At 41.3% G+C, this 19,096-nt stretch overlaps 1 protein-coding gene across 1 annotated transcript; it reads left to right on the top strand.

The window, feature by feature from the left end:
- The first annotated feature begins 288 nt into the window (after nucleotides 1-288).
- On the top strand, nucleotides 289-14,820 carry NARF (nuclear prelamin A recognition factor). Its single transcript, XM_009871855.1, has 10 exons — nucleotides 289-378; nucleotides 1,115-1,258; nucleotides 2,918-3,050; nucleotides 4,285-4,419; nucleotides 9,100-9,218; nucleotides 9,693-9,822; nucleotides 10,442-10,514; nucleotides 13,051-13,188; nucleotides 13,765-13,922; nucleotides 14,515-14,820. The coding sequence occupies exons 2-10, from the start codon at nucleotides 1,184-1,186 to the stop codon at nucleotides 14,754-14,756; spliced, it is 1,203 nt and encodes a 400-aa protein (XP_009870157.1). The 5' UTR covers nucleotides 289-378; nucleotides 1,115-1,183; the 3' UTR covers nucleotides 14,757-14,820.
- Nucleotides 14,821-19,096: the final 4,276 nt, after the last annotated feature.

Raw genomic sequence — 19,096 nt, 5'->3', positions numbered from 1 at the left:
GGCGCAGGCTGTGCGGGGCTCGGTGTAACCTTCCCCCCGGGGTTGGAAACACCCGCCCAGAGCTGTCAAACTGATGGAGCAAGTGCGTTTCGGAGTTTTTTTTGTTTGGGTTTTTTTTTTGTCACCATAGCAAACAGCACCTCGGCGTCGCACCTCGAGGCTTACTGCCGCCAAAAATAGTGAGAACGAGGTTACTTTTTAACGATACAAAGATGTTCCTGTTTGAACAGTAAACTTGGGGGTTTTTGCTTGTGTCCTGGTTTGACGGTAATACGTGTGGTTTATGTTTTGTTTCAGGAATGCAGTAAAAAACAGAAAAATGATGACACACAAAGTACATCTATTGATGCGTTGAGTTCAAATGATGGTTTTGAAGAGGTAATGTTCCTTCTAAATGTAATCATGTGTTGGGTTTTTTTGTTGTTGTGTACCCCCAGAGGGGGTTTCAAGTGGTGACCTTTCATGTGCTAAATGTAACCCTAATCAACAAGCAGTTGTAAGCAGTTATGAGCACTTTAAACGTCTCATAACATGAGAATCAAGAACCTTTACAAAAGGTGAAATAAAAACCCTCTTGCTATGCAAATACAAACCAGAAAGTTCTAACGAGTTCTAAATGTTTTTTTTTTTGAATGTCAGAAATGTTACATCGAGTCTTTGAAACAGAAACAGAGCTTGTTTTGAAAGGAGTCTTGGTAGTACAAGTGCACAGAATGTCTTCTTACTCTTTATGTTGCACAAACTTAGAGATCACCGCCTGTTCTTCAACACATAACTGGTTCCCTGGAAATGGGTGAGGGGTTTAGGGGTTGATCTTGGGGATTTTTTCCTTTTTTTTTTGTTTGTTTTATTTTGGTGGAGGGTTAAATTTAGATCGATGTTTGCTTTTAAACAGTTTGCAGTTTCACAAGAATAGCAGCAGAGCCATGGAGAAGGATGCAACAAATTGTTTTGATTGCTTCTAGACAATCTAGGATGTTATGCAAGTGTCATGGATTGCCTTGTCCTAAACAAAACAGTGGCAGCACGCTTGCTCTTCAGCTGGGTCATTGCAGAGGTCTTGAAAATTCATTGATTGTTATTAAATACTTGTTTGCTTTTTTCCCCCCCGCAGAAAAATGAGTTTGATATATTGGCTAATGCTAAAGTATTGCTTAGCGACTGCCTAGCCTGTGACAGCTGCATGACATCGGAAGAAGGAGCCAGAGTTTTCCAACAGAATCAGAAGGAGCTTTTTCGTATTCTTAACCTTAATAAGGTAAAGTGACACAAACAATAACAGACTGTTCTCTGTAAGGAGGAGGCAATTATGGAATGACTAAACAGCTTGGTTTCCCAAGGCAGATGATGTGGCAATTTGTCAGGATATGAGTTTTCCAAAGAGGAATAGAAAACTTCAGGCAAGATGAACATGAAAGTACTTAAAATAATTTCACAGTAGATATGTAAGATCACAGCACCTAACCGAAATGCTACAGGAAAGTCACTGCATGTGCAGAAGAAAAAATTGCAAAAATCATGATTAACTTACTACTGTAATAACAAATTAGTCTGTGGTTCAGTGTTCATAAATCCTCCTACCTTCGTTACTAGGACTGTTCTGGGTGGTTTCGGTGCCGGTGTGTCCATGTAACACAAGTTATCAAGGCATGGTTTTGGAAGTAGAATTGTTTATAGTATCTATTCAAGCTGACTATATTTGTAAGAGAATTTTTTGTCCAAACTCTTAGCAAAACTTAGAAAAGTGTTCTGTTGCTGTCTTGTTTTCTGCCGAGATCTGGATTTCCTGGAACACATTTGCTATGGATGATGCTCAGATCTAAAGATCTCGATACTGAATTAAGTATTTTAGTTCTGCTCCAAACTTCTGTGTCTTTACTTAGTATGCAAAAAGCTACCGCAGTTGATGCTTCCTCTTAATCTGTAAGTGTCATGATAAGAGGTTTCCTTACAACAGTTTTCTTACAACTACTTTAACTGTCCGTACAGTCTGATGTTATCATACATGAGAAAAAGAGAAGAAAGGGGGAATCAATCTTTTGGTTCACATGGGTCCTATTAAGAGAGCCTAAAGTCTACGACAGGGAGGCAGCTGGGTTCCTCGGTCTGAACTTCAGGGGTCCAAAAGAGGACACGGAGCAAGAGGTGCTTTCCAGGCAGTCACAAGCTCTACTTAAAGGGTCATTATACACTTTTAGGGTGTCTAAGTACAGACTAGGGTCCTTAGTCTTTCTAGGGTGAGACTGTGGTGGCAGAGTGCTCCTGGTGTGTCTTCCAAGGGTGTGGAAAATGTCCCAAGTAAAGCATGAGATTCATCTTTAAATAAATGTCACAGTCATCAGAGCTTTACAGTTGCACACCATGGTAGGTATTTTCAAAGAGTTCTTCAGTGTTTACAAACACTGGTTTGTTGCAGGTCCTAATTTGGAAGTTTCCCTCAACAGCTTCAGTGAGAGAGACATATGAGCCTTAAAAAAGGATCAGATCTGTAATTTGCTGGGTTGGATTTGTAATTTAAATTTCCTGTGCTCTTGTAAACATAAGTTTATCTGTTTATGTTTTAATGCTTAAACATACAGCGAGTTTCATATTGTCGCAGGTGCTGAATGTCTCTTAACTTCCCTTATGCCATTAGGAGACCAACCACAGAATTGTCTCAGGAGGGATGGATTTCCCCAAGTTACATAAAAGGAACATTTACAGATGTTTAGAGATCAAAACTGACAGGATCAGAGGAACAGCCTGTCCTGCCTTCGGGAAACCTGATAATTGTTCCATCGGGGTTTTAATGTTACAGCCCACTGAAGCACAGGACGCCGAGGAATAACTCAAGGAGTGGAAAAGGGAGGGAAAGTAGGGAGCCTTACCCTGTTGTAATTACATACCTTGTTTCCTTTGGTTTTGTTTTGTCCACCAGAAATGTGATACCTCAAAACACAAAGTGTTGGCAGTGTCTATATGCCCTCAGTCATTGCCTTATTTTGCTGCTAAATTCAATCTCTCCGTGAATGATGCAGCCAAGAGACTCTGTGGTTTCCTCAAAAGTCTTGGTAAGTTTGGGTTTGTTACGGTGAAGCAGAAAGGGGAGAGATGATTTTAGGTGTTTGTTTCCTGGGCAGAATTTTAATGCAGCCATAAAGTGCCATTGCACAATCTAGTTTAGAGTTTGAAATGTGCACTCTGTGATATTTCTGAAAGTGCACCAGTATGACATGCACTGGTTTCAGCAACGGATTGGAGGCACTACCCTGTTCATAGCAAAGGTCACGGAACAGAAAGACGTTATAGAGCTGTCTCCAAAACAAGAAGTCAGGGAGGATTTGGTCATGAGCTTCAACAAGATTTCCCTTTATTTTGTAACTTGAGGAAGGACGGAATTCTAATTCTGAATGTCTTCTGGTGCCTTTGACACATTGTATCTCCAGAAGCTTCTCAGTTCTGTTTTTCCTGTAATTCAAAATTGCGTGCAAAAACTCTTGTATGTGTCTGTTTTATGTTGAAGCTATATTTCCTTTGTGCTTTATACTATATATACAAACCAACAAAAATCCCAGCCCACCACTTTACCCATGGTTTTGGGTTTTTTTTATGTACTTGAGGGCGGAAGGAAAGGGACAGTAACAAACCCATAAGCTGTTTCTGTATATAAATATGTATTTTTTCCATAGTATTTATGCATCTCTGTACCCAGTAGATTTTCTTCAGCTAAAAGAAATGTTGTGGTGGGCCCCACTTTCCTTAGAATGTGTTAATTATCTTTGCCTCACATGCTGCGGGGACGTGCTCACTATAACGTAGGCGTATGGGGAGTGTGTGGCTAAATAAGGCGAGGGAAGGTCTCTGCTGCATTGGTGATAGGCTCGTGCACCTTTGCAGAAAACTTCAGCAATGGAAGATGTGCCTCTTAGCTGGATCTGTTTATTTGCGGATAATGATACGCTACTTGGGCATGTCTTGAAAAGAACACTCCTTTTCAGTGTAGCCCAGGAGTGGTGAAATCCCATTCAGTTAAACAAAGTAACTCCATGCAGAATGGCAAACTTCCCATAAGGAAGTAGAAAACTATTGGGAGTGTTGCTAGTCAGCATTAGCAAGTTGGTCGTCCTTTTAAATTCATCATGTAGAAGACAGCTTCTCAATATATGGCCCTTATTTTTTATTTTACTATTTGTGAAAATTTGGAGAGGGGAAAGAACATAACCTGGAGACCTAGAGCTTAGAAAGAAACTTGTGAGATTGAAAATATTCTAGTAATTTAATTTTCCTTGCTACTTTCTTTCTTAGGGGTGCATTATGTCTTTGACACCACTATAGCTGCTGATTTCAGTATCTTGGAGAGCCAGAGGGAGTTTGTGCAGCGGTATCAGCGGAGGAACCAGGAGGAGCATGCCTTACCAATGTTTGCCTCTGCTTGCCCTGGTGAGAACAGATTTCTCAACCCTTCCTGCCCTTCAGCCTAGTCTCACTGGAACTAGCAGGGAACTGAGGAGAGGCTGGTTTCCTCTGAGAGCCTTGCATGACTTACAGAAGCTTGGCTTTGCTTTTGAGAGATACCAAGTGCTCACAGTACTTGTTACCAGTAGCACTGATTATCCGGAGTGCGCTTCAGCATGTGGCTACGTGGGCCTGTCTTTTGTGGGCTGTTGGGAGAGCAGAATTTGTTTCCAAAAAGCACCGAGTGAGGTGGCACAGGTGTACGTGTGAACCCTACAAAGAACGTGTGTGATTGTGGATAAGGCAAGTGCTTATTCAGTGTAAGGGTCTTACACAGTCAGATGCAAAGGTTGCAATAAATTCCCTATCGTCATTTTACAGTCGTCTTCTGTAAAAGGTGAGGGGTGTAAATTCTGTGTTGCGCTTCAAAAAACAAACAAACCCCCACAAAACAAAACAAAACAAAACCAAACCCCCTTTGCTATAGTCCACAGCCTCTGATACTACAGAGCACTGCTGATTTCTTGTGCTAGTGTTCATGTGATATTTATTTGTCAGTTGTACTTCCCATCACTTGTACAGAAGAAGCACATATTGCATACAAGTCTCTGGATAATATAACTGAGGTTCAGAAGCGCTGAGGTTTTTTTAAGTGCTTTGTCTAAGACCTTAAGAGAAACGAGTCAGAACTCAGAGTTAGTGGCTGCTGCTCGTGCGTTCAGATCGCAAAGCTTAACATGGTGTTTCCTGACTGAAAAGAATCTTTAAGGAACTTTACTAACTGATGTAATTAAACCACAACCTCCAGTATCTTAAGCCAAGTTTTGACCTTGCCATTTAAGCCTAAGGGAATGCAGCAAGTGACATTGCTCTAAAAGACACAGAGATAGTTATGGCTAACACTTAAAAACAACTCTCACTTGAAATGTCACAAACTTGACTCAGTGTCTCACTTCTGAGAGTTTTGCACCTAAGAACTTGTTCTGGTATGAACCAAACCTGCACCTATCAAAACTGAGAAGATGTAGAACATTCAGTCACTGTTTACTTTTTCCATTCGTTAGCGCACTGTCATTTCAGTTTGTCATGTTCCTAAAAAAGTACTTAAAAAGGAGGTAAAAGTTTACCTAAGCACCATCCCTAAATGCCATAGTGTTACTTTTCAAAAGGCTAATAAGAATACAGAAATATTTCTTTCTAGCTTTGAAATAACTTCAGTGGACTGCATTCTTTAAAGAAATGTTACAGTGACAAGAGAGTGAGTGAAGAGTTGTATTGGGTGATCCCTGGAATCTGCTGTTGTCGTCACTGGTTTAAAGTTTAAATCCTGCTGTTTGAATTATACTTGTACTTTTGTTTGTTCTGTGTATTCTCTCGTGGAAGTACCTGGGTTAGGCTTTAGGAACTACATATATGTATTAGGAGGTAGAGTCTGTTGTTTTTCTGTTAGTGTTATCTCAGTGTCACCTCTTGTCTTCAGGAGCAGACGTCCTCTGTTGCTGAAACAACCCCCTGTTACTGTTACTGAGCTTTGTCTTGTACATGGTTTATTTAAAATTAAAAACCTGAGGATATCTTTTAGAACTTCTGGGATAATCTTATTTTTCTTCATCTAGAAAAAGCTCAGATTATCTGCTGCTCTCACTGGAAATACTTTAGAGTAGTTAATGGTGTGCTTGTCTGTTCTACAAAAGATTGTTTCTGTTTTCAGTGCTAGTGTTAGCGCTCTGCTGTGGTACAGATGTTAGTAAAAGCACGGGTGCTTTCCATTTCTGGAAAACTGAACTGAAATATCACTGTAAAGCCATTCTGAAAGCATGATCAGTCATCTTTACAGTCCTGTTCTTCACTGTTTCCTGACTTTATCTGCATTTTCTGTTCCTCATTCTCCTCCTCTTTAGCCCCAGATTACATAAATTTGTTCTAGAAGTGTTGTTTACTGGGTGTGTTTATCACAACCTGTTTTTTATATACCTCTGTAAATACCAGGTCAATGTGAACTCAGGTATAACTGCTTTACTCTTACTTACCTTTGGGTATAACTTTGCACAGAAATAGCACTCTCTACAGGAGTGCTCTCTGGTGGAAAATGTACCATGAACGAAAAAGCATGGCCCATACAGTCCCAGAACCTAAGAAAAGGACATCTTACTGTCTCTGTCTTAATTGTTCTTGCCTCTTCCTGCTGCTCTCTTAAAAAAAAGTAAGCTAATTTGGGGGAGAGGTCCCTGTTGAAAGTACAATGGTGTAAATACTGTCGCATGTGCCAATTCTCAGGTGGGATCAGCTGTCTTCCTTAATTTCCCAGACTGGTAGGCAGCGTGGGGCACTTGCTCTGGGAAGCAGCCAGCATTTTTAAGGCACTGCCAGCCTCCGGGAACTCCTAGAACAGGTCGAGGGGGTGGTCTTAGCAGTGTACATAGGAACATAACTATTGAGGATTGAAATGCTTTGGTCAAATACACTAATTTCCTTTTACAGTAGCAAAAGTTTTCTTAGCTTTGCATTACTTTATACTGATGCAGAGGTGTTTGTAGCCTGCGTCTTTGATCTGCTCATGATAAACCACTAAAAATAACACGTGTTGATGTACATCTGCAAGAATTTATACAGTGATTTGTGGGGATTTCATGTTGTTCTTTGCTAACACACCAGCAAATGGCCAAGAATCTGAATGAATTTATGAAGGGTGTAGGTCTCTGTGGGTACAGAGGTACGTTGATAGAAGAACTGGGTATATTAGGCTTCCTGTAGCTGTGACTCTGGAATTCAGCCCTGTTGATGATTAGGCAAAACAGCTACTGTGTATGCAAAGTGCAGATAAATGTCTCATGTTGCTCTTTCACCAAGGCTGCTGGTATAATTAAACAGTGAGTAATGGTCATTGCGGAGTTAGCACTCCTAGGCACTTGGTCCCTCTACTGCAAGGAGAGAAACAATTTAAGAAATTGCTTTGGGCAATACCTGCCAGAAGTTTCCTGGCATTTGGTGAAATTTCCTTGTAGTTCATGACTGCAATATCTAAAACGTTTCAATTCTAAAAACTCTTGGTAGCAGGAGTGCTGTGATGATTAATGGTAATCATAGTGGCAGTATAAGGGAAGGACCTTCCACAAATGCTACTGAAGTACAAGGCAAGTTGTTTTTAAAAATTTGTCCTTATTTTATCTGAAGCAAGTTGTGGGCATTTTTCGTATTTTGACAGCACTTGAGACTAAAGCCGTTGAAGAAATAGGATACACATGTCATACAGAACATGCTAATCCAGCCTTTGCACCAAGCCCCAATAAATTAAGTCCTTTGTTGCAAGTAATATCTTGGACTTAAAGTACCAGTTGAAGTTGGACATTAAGCAAACTTTGTATTCAGAGTCTAGGAATGCAGCACTCCTGACATGTAAATCTGTAGTCCCTAGCTTATTCTGTCACAGAAATGAATGTTTGTTAAAGAATGTATGTCTGAGATTTTATTGCTTCTACTTCTCTGCTGTAGAGAGACAACCTGCCTGAACGCCCCTGGGATTCCAGTTTTGTGCTGCTGTTGGCCTTTGTGGCACTGCTCTGATTTAAACGTTACCAGGCGTTTACACATGTGTTAATTCTAATCTTAAGAATTAACCTTCAGGTTTTACTTTTCCTGGGCAGCATGTACTTCACAGCAATTTTTCTTTTATACTTTAGATGCTAATCAATTTGAAGATAAAACACAAGTGTAAGGATTTTTCACTGTTTGTTAAAGGATAAAACACAAACACAGAAAGCAACATGCTTCCCTGGAAGCCTGGCCATAACACTTTAGGTGGTTCTCGTTCATGTAGGTAAAGCCGAAAGTTCTGAGTCCTTACTGTGTAAGAGTCTGGGTTGTGTTTTCAGTAAGAGTTGCAGTGCCTACGGAAGATTTGCACACCCTCAGTATCTTCATCCATCAGTTCCTGTTCTGGAAGGTGGGGAATAATAGAATTGCTGTGGATACTGGGGGTGGTGTGAATGTACATGGCTTGTCATAGCTGAAATGCTGAAGGAGTCTGGTGAAAGGGAGGAGATTTCTTGAATAACTAAGGCAGACAGTTGAATACAGAGAGATTGGAGTTGATTTCCGTGTGGTTGAGCCTGTGGGCGTTTCTGCAGAAGGTGTGGCTACTCTAACAATAGTAAAAGAAGCCATTTCTTTCCAGGCTTAATCATGTGCGTCTTGTGATAATGCTTTCATGTGACTCTTGTGTTCTCAAGGAGGCAAGCTGGATATTAAATCTCGGGAAACAGAAGGTTACAGTTAAGCAGCTGAACAGAGTACGTTTGTTGAAGTATCTGGTGATCCAAGGGCCGAGGTCTAGAAAGTCAACTTATTCTTTGTTAGCCGGGGTCCTGTTCTTTCTGCTTTGTTAAGTCCGTGCATTAGAAACGGTGTAATAGGTCATGAACTTCACAGCAGCTTCTAGGGCTGGAATCAGTGACACAATGAGTTACTGATAACCAACTATAAAGCGTTAGTAACAGAGCCTTGAGGTTCCCTACAGTTCCCAACGTGGGAGTTCCAACCTACACAGAAATACTCTACCTACTGTGAAGGTGTCATCACTTCTAGTTGCTGTTCTGTGACTGTTGCCACTGTGCCGTGCTTATGTGCCACTTCACTATCTTAACTGGTTTTCTGTCGCGGTTCTAGGTTGGATCCGGTACGCTGAAAGGGTACTCACCAATCTTGTGACCCCTCACATTTGCACTGCAAAGTCTCCGCAGCAGATCATGGGCTCCCTGGTGAAGGGTTACTTTGCCAGACAGAAGGTAAGCAATTCTGATTTATTTTTATGTTTATACTCTTCTAAAAATGGATGAGTGAGTTTTCAGCCTGAAATATATAGATCTTAATATATTATAAAGTGATAAAGCATCTTCCTGAATTGGTCGTCCTTAATTGAGGAATAAATGGTGAAAGTGAATGATTGACAGCTAGAAGACAGACCTCTGAAATCCTGACTTGCATTCACCTTCTGAGGCACCCAAAAGCTGCATAAAATTTGGTCTGAAGGATTAAGGAAAAGTTTCCGCCAAAAAAACTGGCTTGAGATGTTTGCTGATGCTTTGTGACTTCTGGCAAATCACTTCATCATCTGGGTGCGGCAGTCCTTAAATTTATTGCTAGGTCTTGATTACTATTACTACCTGGATAGAGTTGGTGATGCTGTTACTGCCCTTGTTATCCTTGACAACCTTTTGCTCTTCATGGAGTTCACATGTGCTTTCTTCCATGTTCTGCAGAACTTGTCTCCTGATAAAATTTTCCATGTAATTGTGGCGCCTTGTTATGACAAAAAACTGGAAGCCTTGCGGGAAGATTTCTACACCGCCTTGTATAATTCACAAGAAGTTGATTGTGTTCTGACATCAGGTTAAATCTTCTTTAAACTTACTATTTATGAAGATATAAGCGAATCACCATTGTTAGACTAACCTTTTGCCAAATCTGCTTTAGTTGCAAGGCTGGCTTTTTTTCTGCTTTAGAAATAAGTATATGTTTTGCCCTGCTGGTAATATAGGTATGGTATAGGGAAAGCAAAGCCAAAAGTGCTTTCCATCTAAGTTGGTATTCATCTGAAAACAAGATTCAGGTATTTGGGTTTGTCAGCCTTTTGAGAAAGGTCAGAGTTAGGCAGTTCCATCTTTAAAGTCATTGTCTTGCTGTCTGGTCATTATTTAACCTCCGCTGGGATTATTCTTAACATTCAAAATGCTTGGCAGCAGGGGCTTTTTGGAGTGGCTCTTGTCCGTAGACTCAGTGTCCACATGACATACCCTCCTTTTCCCACTGCGGCTTTCCAAACAGGAGTTTGGAGCAAGCTGAAGGCCCTTTTCCCCAGGGCTGGCAGTGTCAGGCTTCTGTTACTGGTGGGAACAGACGCAGGTTAAAGAGTTGCACATACAGGTGTTGGGCTGTCCATCTCTTAAGCAGAGGCACAGCATGTGCATTTTGCTTTGTGTTGAAAGTAAAATACCATGTTTTCTTACAGGTGAAATTGTCCAAATAATGGAACAGAAAAATGTGTCCATGAAAGATGTGACTGAAGTAGCTGTAGATAGTTTGTAAGTAGTTTCTTCCTTATTTCCTTCTTATTTTGATGATGAATGACACTGCCTGGAGAATATTCAACATAAACGTAAAACTTCAAAAAGAAGGTTTTTTCTTTTTAAAGGAAAAGAGCCTACATCAAAGTCTGAGTATACTAAAGCCTCAACTTTTATGTAGTGGTCAAAAAAACCCAAAGTATTCTTTTGGATGTTTATTGCTATGTATAAAAGTAATATGAAACAGATAGTATAAAACTGTATGTACTGTCTAAATACAAAGCAGACCATTTGCGGTAATGACCCCTATCTAGTGACTCCTTATTTATATTTTAATGCAGTAATGTTAGATTAGACTCTACAAAGTTCATGAGTTGCTAGGAAGTGTGGCTGTCTCAGGGTGCTGACCATGGTCAGACCTCTCCTGTGCCTGAGCTTGCAGAAAGCTGAACACTCTCACCCATCCCCTCTCATCGTCCGGCCTCACGGAGACGCTGGATGCAGCCGTGGGGCTGACCAGCTCTGCTCTGCTCCCCTCTCAGTCATAGCAGCATCTTCACTATAAATTTCCACTTCCCCTAATATGTTTGTGCAGAACTGAGAGAAGTAGCACCCTTTCAGGAAATGATAATTTTTATTTATTTTGTCTGCTGAGGACAGCAGGTTTTCAAGATTAGATAAAACTGAATCTTGCTTTAGATGAAAATCACACAAATCGTTCAGGAGATTTCGTTTATGGCTGGCTCAGAAAGCAGCGTGTGGGGTGCTGAGCTCTCAGGCTTAGTTACAAAGGCTGGGCTCGCTGCTCGCTGATCTTTGCTCAAGTGTGACAGATGTTACTTGGTACTTTTCCAAAGTGGTGGTAGCAGAGCAATAAACGTGCTTTCTTGCATGAAATAGAAAGCTCTGGAAATTTTTAAAAGCCCTTTTCACTATGAGTTAGTCTTCTGCTTGGACCTTGTCTAGGCTGGAGAAATTTAAGTGCTGTGTTTGTAGTGTAGCTCCTGTGATCACAGAATGAGAATTACATAAATGAAGTTCTTAAGAGACATAATTACATAGAGGTCACTTATTTCTAAGCCTGTCCAATGAAAGAACAAGGTCTTAGTCAGAATATACCTGCTTTATTGGATCAATTTATGTGGAAGAATAACATTAATTTTTGAAAGGACTAATTGATAAATAATACTGGTTGATAATACTGGTTAGAGCTGTGAGACCTGGTGATATAAATTTTTGCTCTTCTGGGGTCTTAAAAGTAGATTTTGTAGAGAAGTGTGAGTTCCTGCTCTTAAAGCAAATCCCAGCACGGCAGCAATTTTTGTGGTAAAGTCCTTGGTATTAAAGCAGTAGTATGAACAAAGTAACTCACGTGTGAGTTCTCACCTGGCTTTTGTGGCTAGAGCGTGCTAACAGCATTGGCTAAAAGTAGGAGACACATGAAACAAGATCACTCAAAGTTCTTAAACCCCAGGAGTTGCAGCAGTTGGCACGTAGCTGCAGTGGTGTGGCACAGAGAGGATGGACATACTAAATTTGTAAAATTCAGCTCTTTAGTGATTAAAACATTTCTCTGCCACTATTACAACTTCAGCGGTTTTGGTTAGTGAGGGGCTGGCTGTGGTAGTTGTCACCTGGGCTCTGTGGCTGAATGCGGCGCTCGGGCTGTGGCTCAGGCGGGAGCTCCTGGCACAGGCTGGGAAGGGTCGCGCTGGCTGGGCTGGGCAGGAGGTCAGCAGGCTGGATCTGGAGAGGCTTTGCCGTGGAAGATGTGATGGAAGGATGTGATGTGTCCGTTTGCTGAGCTGAAGACGAAAGTCTCTTCCTGAAACCGGCGTAAGCACACCCCCCCACCGATTCATCCTTCGCCAGAAAGGAACGTGTGTCTGTAGAGCCGCGGTTTTGAGCGATCGCCCACGACAGTTTAGGCTGCAGCCTCTGGTGCCCATCGTGCTGTTTTTGACTGAGGCAGAGGTGAACCTCCAGGTGAATATCGCGCCCATTGGATCTGATTTTCTTTCCTGAGCCGTAGCGTAGCGCTGAGCTTAAAGGTTCTACGGTGTTCTTAGCCTGGTCGTAACTGTAGTGACTGTCACACGGTGTTAGGGAGTGTGACAGACAGCTCTCGGGGCAGGAGGATTGTTTGTGAGCAAAGGCTTGTCACTTTGCAATTATTTTTATAGGCTAAAAAGGATTTACTTACTTTTTTCCAAAAACATCTCCTGAGCAGCAAATGGCTGTTAAGCAAGTCCTTGGGCTGTGCTCAATGTGCATTCTTATACATTACTGTTACTCGGGGTTTCTGAACATGGAAAGCCTTGCATCCTTTTATAGTGTTTGTTTTTAATATTATTATTTTCCATCATTTTACTGCTCTCCTGAGTGGTTTTTAATTTTTTTTTAAACTATAATAAATATAAATGTAAATATGTTCTCACTCAGTGCTCTAAAACTCTTTTTGTTGGGGGAGACAGAGAAGGGGGAAAACATACTAATTACTGAAGTGAAGAAACAGATTTTTTTGAGTTGATCTTTTTTTCTGTTGTTTTCTAAGGTTTGATGAAATAAAGGAGGGAGATGTTGTAAGGCATGATGGGAAGAGATCTGATGGGTACCTGGAGCACATCTTTAAACATGCTGCAAAGGAGCTTTTTGGCATGGATGTCAAGGAAATCACCTACAAAGCATTAAAGTAAGTTAGAGTTTTGTATCCTTGTTATGTAGAATGGGCTAGCTGGAATAGAATAGATTTTCAGTTGGAAGCCACCTACAACGATCATCTGCCTCACCGCTTCAGGGCTGAGCAGCAGTTAAAGCACGTTAAGGGTGTTGCCCAAGCACTGCCAGGCTTGGGGCATCACTAACCTCTCTAGGAAGCGCGTTTCAGTGTTTGACCACCCTCTTGGTAAGGATGTGGTTCCTAAAGTCCGGTCTAACCCTCCTCTGGTTTAGCTGTTTGCGACAGTGAACCCTAACGCAGTTCCTGATAACGTGGCTCTTTATAACCTGTACGTGTGTTGCAGTAAAGTAGCTCCTACTATCTTTAATTTTATTAGTAACTTGCCCACCTTTAAAAATTAAGTATGATTCTATTCCGAAAATTGAACCCCAACTTCTGCTTAACTCATTTCAGAAACTGGGAGAGTTCACTTTGATCTCAGTGTTACTCTAAAAAGAACAGCACAAGCACCTCTGAATACAAACTTGACACAGTTGGACCATCCCTTGGGTAATGCAGGGGTTTAAAATGTTCTGTGTATCCTTACAGGAACAAGGACTTTCAGGAAGTTACCCTGGAAAAGGATGGTGAGACAGTGCTGCGTTTTGCAGCAGCTTATGGCTTTAGAAATATCCAAAACATGGTTCTGAAGATGAAAAAAGGAAAGTTTTTATACCACTTTGTAGAAGTCCTTGCCTGCCCTGGAGGTAAGAATATTTGTGGATCCAGTCACTCTGCACACATACCCTGAATCTCAGAGGAAAGTTGTTCTACAGGAAGGCACTTAATTCCCTCTTAATTCTTTTCTTAATAATTTAAAATGTCTACTGTTTAATGAACAGTCCAGAACACCACTTACATGTGCAGGGTTGGCTCAGAAAGGGATTGTGTTTTCTAAAATTAAGCACAACGTTACTTGCTCTCTTCTGACCTATGAGTAAGTGACAGCATGGCTCTTATGATTATTTCAGACCTCAGAGGAAATACTCTAAAGTGGTGCCTGTCAAGGGCAAGAAAAGACAAGGAACATAATTAAGAACATAAAACCCCCAGAGAAAGCAGGGAAAGATTGTTGATGTGGAAACCTCATTTACATTAAGATGATGTTGATATTGGGGTCATTTTAAGTAAATAAACTGGCTGTTAGAATCTGTATCTAAAGAGACAACTTTTTTTATTTAGACAAGCATGAAAACAATTCCAAGATAACATGAAGTTCCGCTTTGTATCAAATCTCTATGACTCTTTGTGGCTTTTTTAATGTTTTAAAATTTTTTTAAAATTTGTTTTTCGCCTAAGGGTGCCTGAATGGGAAAGGTCAGGCACAAACTGAAGATGGAAAACCAGACAAAGCACTGCTTAACCAGATGGAAGAAGTATATGCTGCAATACCCGTGAGACTTCCGGAAAGCAACGTACACGTGCAAAAGATGTACCAGGACTGGCTGGAGGGCATGGACTCAAAGAAGGTCCAGGAAACTTTGCACACCAAATACAGTGCAGGAAATCAGACAGCAAGCAATTTGGATATCAAATGGTAATAAATCAAACGTGCAAAAGATTTGCTTAGGTTAGTTAGAGGTTCAGCACTGGAAACATTCTATGCAATCGCGGATGCTATGCACTAGCCGAGTGTATGAATGAGATGCTTCCTAGCTGTGCACTATTACTTGTGAAGAACCATTGCTTTTTCAAAACCAAGAGAAGTCTCTGAAAGCCCTGGTTCCTCCCATTGTCCTTTAACTGTCTGTAAGCCTCTGCATATAATGGATTTCTTTATTCAAAAACATGATCTTGCGAGGTACGTGAGCACTTTCTGCCAGGGGCAGGGAGGGTAATTACTGCTGAAGTTACTCCCTAAAGTGAAGGGTTCCCATCACTTCACAAAATGGGCTCCCCCAAGAAGGTGAGATTATTTCACTCCCGCTCTTAGGTGCGCAATCCCTTTCATCACGGGAAAACAGTCATCGTGAAATTCAGTGTTGCTGCAGTTGTTGTGAACTTGAGATTTACTTGCCTTGTTAATTAACCTTTACACCTTTATCACCTTTACAGGGATTAATGTGTATATGGAGAAGTCTAATGAATTTATCTATGCCTTTTAGCCATATTTTAACAAAAACTATTCAGTTGCAAACTAGACTCCATTCCTTACTGGTGTAATATCCTGTAAGGAGGAGGATGCTTCATAGGAGCTGAACTTGGGAAACTAGTGCTAAATGCAAACTTTCATTAAAAATAGTTCCAAATAGGTAGGTTGGTACAAAAGAACTCTTCTTTCCTTGTAAGTTTTCTTAGAAACTTGCAGCTAGGAAGAGTGGTGCTGCTTGCTTCGTCTGGCTTCTGTATGGGAGTGAAACATGCACACGCGCTGTCGCGGGAGAGCACGTGGTGCTGCAGCTTTGCTCGATCTGCTGAGCCAGGCTTGGAGCACTTCTATCCTCTCATGTTTCGGTACGCAGAGCACCAAATTGTTCTTTCATTTATCTCCATGCTGACGGACTTCTGTAAATATAACTTCATGGAGTGCCTCTGAAAAAAGTACTTAGCGATGCTTGTGAGCTCATCAGCGTTACTATACTTTGGCATCATAAGTTTTAGTGCACTTGGGTTGTTTCTTTTTTTAAGTTTGCTGTAGAGGTTTTATTTAATGGACATCTTAAAGTGAGATTTGCATGCAAGCTTTTCTGCAACCTCATGAGCTGTCGGAGGGTTATTCAAGAATGTGATGGACAAAAAACCCCCCCAAACTACTGCCAGTTTTCTCCTCTAGATTTTCCTAGTCGCATCAGATTTGTTCACGATTACTGGCTGTTGGAAGCTACCACAGTTTCAGCTTTTCTCTTCCAGCCTGAAACTGTGGATGGGCTTTTTCTAATAATTTCAGTCAGTTTGAATGAAATCTTCTTGTAAATTTGTTAATATTACAACTGTTTGTATGAAAAAGATCTAATACTGCAAAAACCTGTGTGTGTTTGAAATCTACATTTAACTTGGACACAGTGGATGGGATGAAAAGGCATCAGTGAAGTTAATGCAAGTTCTTGCATTGGCTAAACAACAGAGGCTCTAAAGGAGAGAGACTTAAGCATGTTACCCTGCTGACAATAGATAGTTCTAATGTGAAGCCATTAATAGAATTGGAGCTTTTACCTAAATAACAAAACATTTCACTTTGAGGGATATTTTCTTTCAGGGGCAAATGAGTTTAATTCCTGTGCTACCTGAATGCACACAATGAGACTATACCCATAAATTAGCCTCTGTAAGTTACTCCTTGTTGTGATAAAGACGTTATACTCACGTGGTGCAATATCAGAACATCAACAGAAATCTACCTCTGTACAGGAAGAGAGTCCAAAAGTCGTGGGAAGACCTGTGTATAGCTGAAACTCTAATAAATGTCTCCTAAAGAAAGATGGTGATGTTGCATGAAATTTCTCAGCAGATTACTTCTACGAGCAACATCCAACTCCTTTGGTCCAATTTTGTTTCTCTGTCATGATTTCCTCCAAAAACTTCAGCAGAATTATATTGTAATAAAGTGGTCTCGTTCTGCTTGTATAGGCATATGTTTCTATGTATATATGGTTTATAGCTTGATGGCATGTTTAAATTATACTGTTTCCATTATTTGTATAGTATGCTTATTTTTTTAACGTATGTATACTGGACAAAATGGTATGAAGAAGTGTTGTTTGCTTTTCTGAGGAAATCTTCGCTGAGCTACCCAAGAGCTGCCTTGCTGCGCTCTTTGCACAACGTGAAGAGTGCTCACCCGGCGCGGCCGGCCCTGTTCTCTTCTGCCGTGACGGTTGCCCGACGTGCCGCAGAGCTGCGCTTCCCGCGCGCGTGGGAGACCCGAGGATGGGGCCGGCGGGTGAAATGAATCTGTCTCCAATATACTGGGCTGTGCTCCCACTGCCCTGCCGCGGAAATAGGCGGCTCAGTGCATAAAATGAAACTCTTTCAGTTGAATCCACCGTTTCTTGCATCTACTCGAGCATTTGGAGGTCGTAGCAATGTAAAAATCGAGCCGATTATTTGTCTGCCGCAGTACTCGTTTTTAAAGATGAGGAAGGCATCTGACGGGGCAGCTTTTCGTGGCTGGAATGTATGTATTTAACTAGTGACTTACAGTGACTGATACTTGTCTATTCTTTTCTGGTCAGCTTTGTTTTATAAGACTTTTTGAAGTTAAAACTGATTTTAAGTTTTTAAAGCCCTTTTTTAAAGTGCCAGTTTATGAAGTAGGTTGGTTTTCCCCCTTAACTGTAATGTCTTTCCCCCCCACCTTCTTTCACTGAAGTTTTAGCATAGATCAGAAAACCTTATTACGACTTCATGTATAGTGAAATACTTGCCTAAGATTTGATTCTGGCCTTTAACTCTACAGTTGGGCAGTCTGTCATTGTTGACAATACGTGTTTCTAGCCACACTTTCTCAAACTACAGTGTTCTTTGGTTCCCGGCTGGGAGTTTGGCAACTAATAATTTTCATTGCTACTGCCTTTTCAGCAATGGGAAAAAGTTCCTAGTGTGGTCGCCGCCGTAGTGCTTTACTTCTCAGACGAATGTTGTGCTGAGACGATCTTGTCTCTAGGCGATTTTTAGAAAATACTAAATGAGAGGGACTGCGGGAAAGTAACTAGAAATGCTAAATTAATTTGGAAATTGTCTGGGGGAAACAAGGGATACGCACTGTGAGGTACTTTTGCTATGCCTTCCCCAGTAAGTTTGCCTCGGCCACAGCACCTTGTGTTCGCCTGCTGCAGTTACCGACAGACGTGGGCCGTGTGTCTGGATGCAGCAGTCTCAGCTGGATTATATTTGGATAATGTTCAGTTACCTAAATTTTGGTGCTTTGTATTCAAATGGAGCATGACCATGAATTGTCCTAAATAAATCTTGATACTGGATCATGTGCTGATTCTGCCTCGTTCCATACAAAGGCTGAACTCTTTTAAATACGCTTTGTTCTAACGTATGGGCTTGTCTGGTGGATTCAGCATGACACTTAGACAGTTTGGAGAAAGGGTTGGAGTTATCCTTGACAGAGAAGAGGGAGGTAACTTTTCATCCATAGATGGTGCAAAAATTTCTTTAACGAATTTAGCAAACGTTTCCACACCTTCCCTTGAACAGTTAGGACCTCAGCTTCCATAACTACACCTGAAGGTGGTCTGTGTGGTTTGTTTTTTTTTTTCCAAGGCACTGCAGGTTACCTGGCCAGGAGAAAAGAGGGGCAGGTGATCTGCAGGTTGGCACAGAACAGAGCTGCTCCTGGTGCTGTGTGAACAAGGACTAGTGAGGACAGGTTTTGAGGAAGGTAGCCAAGATGTCAACGTGTCCTTAGCTGCTCTTGAAATGAAAAATAGTGAGCACAGGCAACACCTATTTAAGTTAAGTTGTGCAGGACCCAGGCTCTGAGATTGTGCCCACTCTGAAGTCACAGCATTTCTGTCCCCACCTTCCAAGTGAGTAGTTGGGTGCACCTAAAAAAATAATGTCCAAATTCTGCACGTTTGGCTACCAAAAATCAAATTTTCCTCAGTATAAATGATTTTTTTTTTCCTCCAAGACTTAAAGTACACATATAGTAGTGGTAAAATATAGCTTAAAACCTAGTCCAATCATAGTAAGAGCTATTGAAAGTCTTATTTTGTCTTTTTTTTCGCCAAACACATAGCTCTTCGTTCAACTTCAGGATATAGCTCGGATCAAGGAAACGCCTTCGCCGTTCAGGGTCCTCGGGTTTTGGCTCGTTCTGGGCCGCCGCGGGCCTTTTTCCGTCGGTGCCGGTTACAGGTTTTATGACAGATTTTGTAGCCGCCAAGCGGCCGCCCCGGCAGCAGCGGGATAAAAGGGAGCGCCGTGTGGT

The sequence above is a fragment of the Apaloderma vittatum genome, unplaced genomic scaffold (assembly GCF_000703405.1).
Source record: "Apaloderma vittatum isolate BGI_N311 unplaced genomic scaffold, ASM70340v1 scaffold27486, whole genome shotgun sequence".
Classification (NCBI taxonomy): Eukaryota; Metazoa; Chordata; class Aves; order Trogoniformes; family Trogonidae; genus Apaloderma; species Apaloderma vittatum.
This window is presented reverse-complemented; position numbering and strand designations above follow the sequence as displayed.